This window comes from Arachis ipaensis, chromosome B01 (genome assembly GCF_000816755.2).
Source record: "Arachis ipaensis cultivar K30076 chromosome B01, Araip1.1, whole genome shotgun sequence".
Classification (NCBI taxonomy): Eukaryota; Viridiplantae; Streptophyta; class Magnoliopsida; order Fabales; family Fabaceae; genus Arachis; species Arachis ipaensis.
In genome coordinates this window covers 136,640,920-136,641,708 of record NC_029785.2, presented here as the reverse complement: position 1 = coordinate 136,641,708, position 789 = coordinate 136,640,920, and the positions used below count along the sequence as shown (strand labels likewise).

The window sequence follows — 789 nt, the reverse complement described above, 5'->3', positions numbered from 1 at the left end:
TTAGGGCAGTAGTTCCCAACATCAGCAAGGTATATATATATATATATATATATATATATATATATATATATATATATATATATATATATATATATATATATATATATATATATATATATATATATATATATATATATATATATATATATATATTTTTTTCACGGTATTCTTCTACCCGACAAGTCAATGACTAATTCGTCGCAGATGTGAGCTTCATTTAAGAGTTTGTTGCTGGCCATCAAATAGCCATTTTGGACTTAGATTGCTACATGCATAAGGCATAAAATGAGTTTATTTTAGATAATCTTCCAGATCTTTAAATTTCAATTAGTGATTATTAGGTGGTTAATTAATGATGAATTGTGACTAAGATGAAGTTATTATTACATAGATGGATAAGGCATCAATCATAAAGGATGCAATTGATTACATAGAGCACTTGCATGAACAAGAGAGAAGGATTCAAGATGAGATAATGGAGCTTGAATCTGAGAAGCTCAAGAATCCAATTATAGCAGCAGCAGGAGACAATGATTTTGAACAGGATCTTCCCGTTCTTCTCAGATCTAAGAAGAAGAGACCCGATAATCTTCTCTTTGATACCTCAGCTTCTTCTTCCTCAAGAAATAACACCAACTATTTTCCCATTGAACTCATTGATGTAAGTATATATTTTCGATAAAAAAAATAGTCAGAATTTATTTTGTTTAGTATTTATTAATTATTATTAAATATTAAATAAGATAAAATTTGATTAATTTTTTTGTTATTAAATATTTTTAATATAGT

The 789-nt window shown here is 26.2% G+C and overlaps 1 protein-coding gene across 1 annotated transcript in view; it reads left to right on the top strand.

The window, feature by feature from the left end:
- The window catches only part of LOC107620498 (transcription factor bHLH35), a 3,686-nt gene that overhangs the window by 589 nt on the left and 2,308 nt on the right, over window positions 1-789 (top strand). The window contains exon 3 of the mRNA XM_016322650.2: window positions 392-661. Within this exon, the coding sequence (XP_016178136.1) occupies window positions 392-661 (270 nt within the window). The remainder of the gene's footprint in view (window positions 1-391; window positions 662-789) is intronic.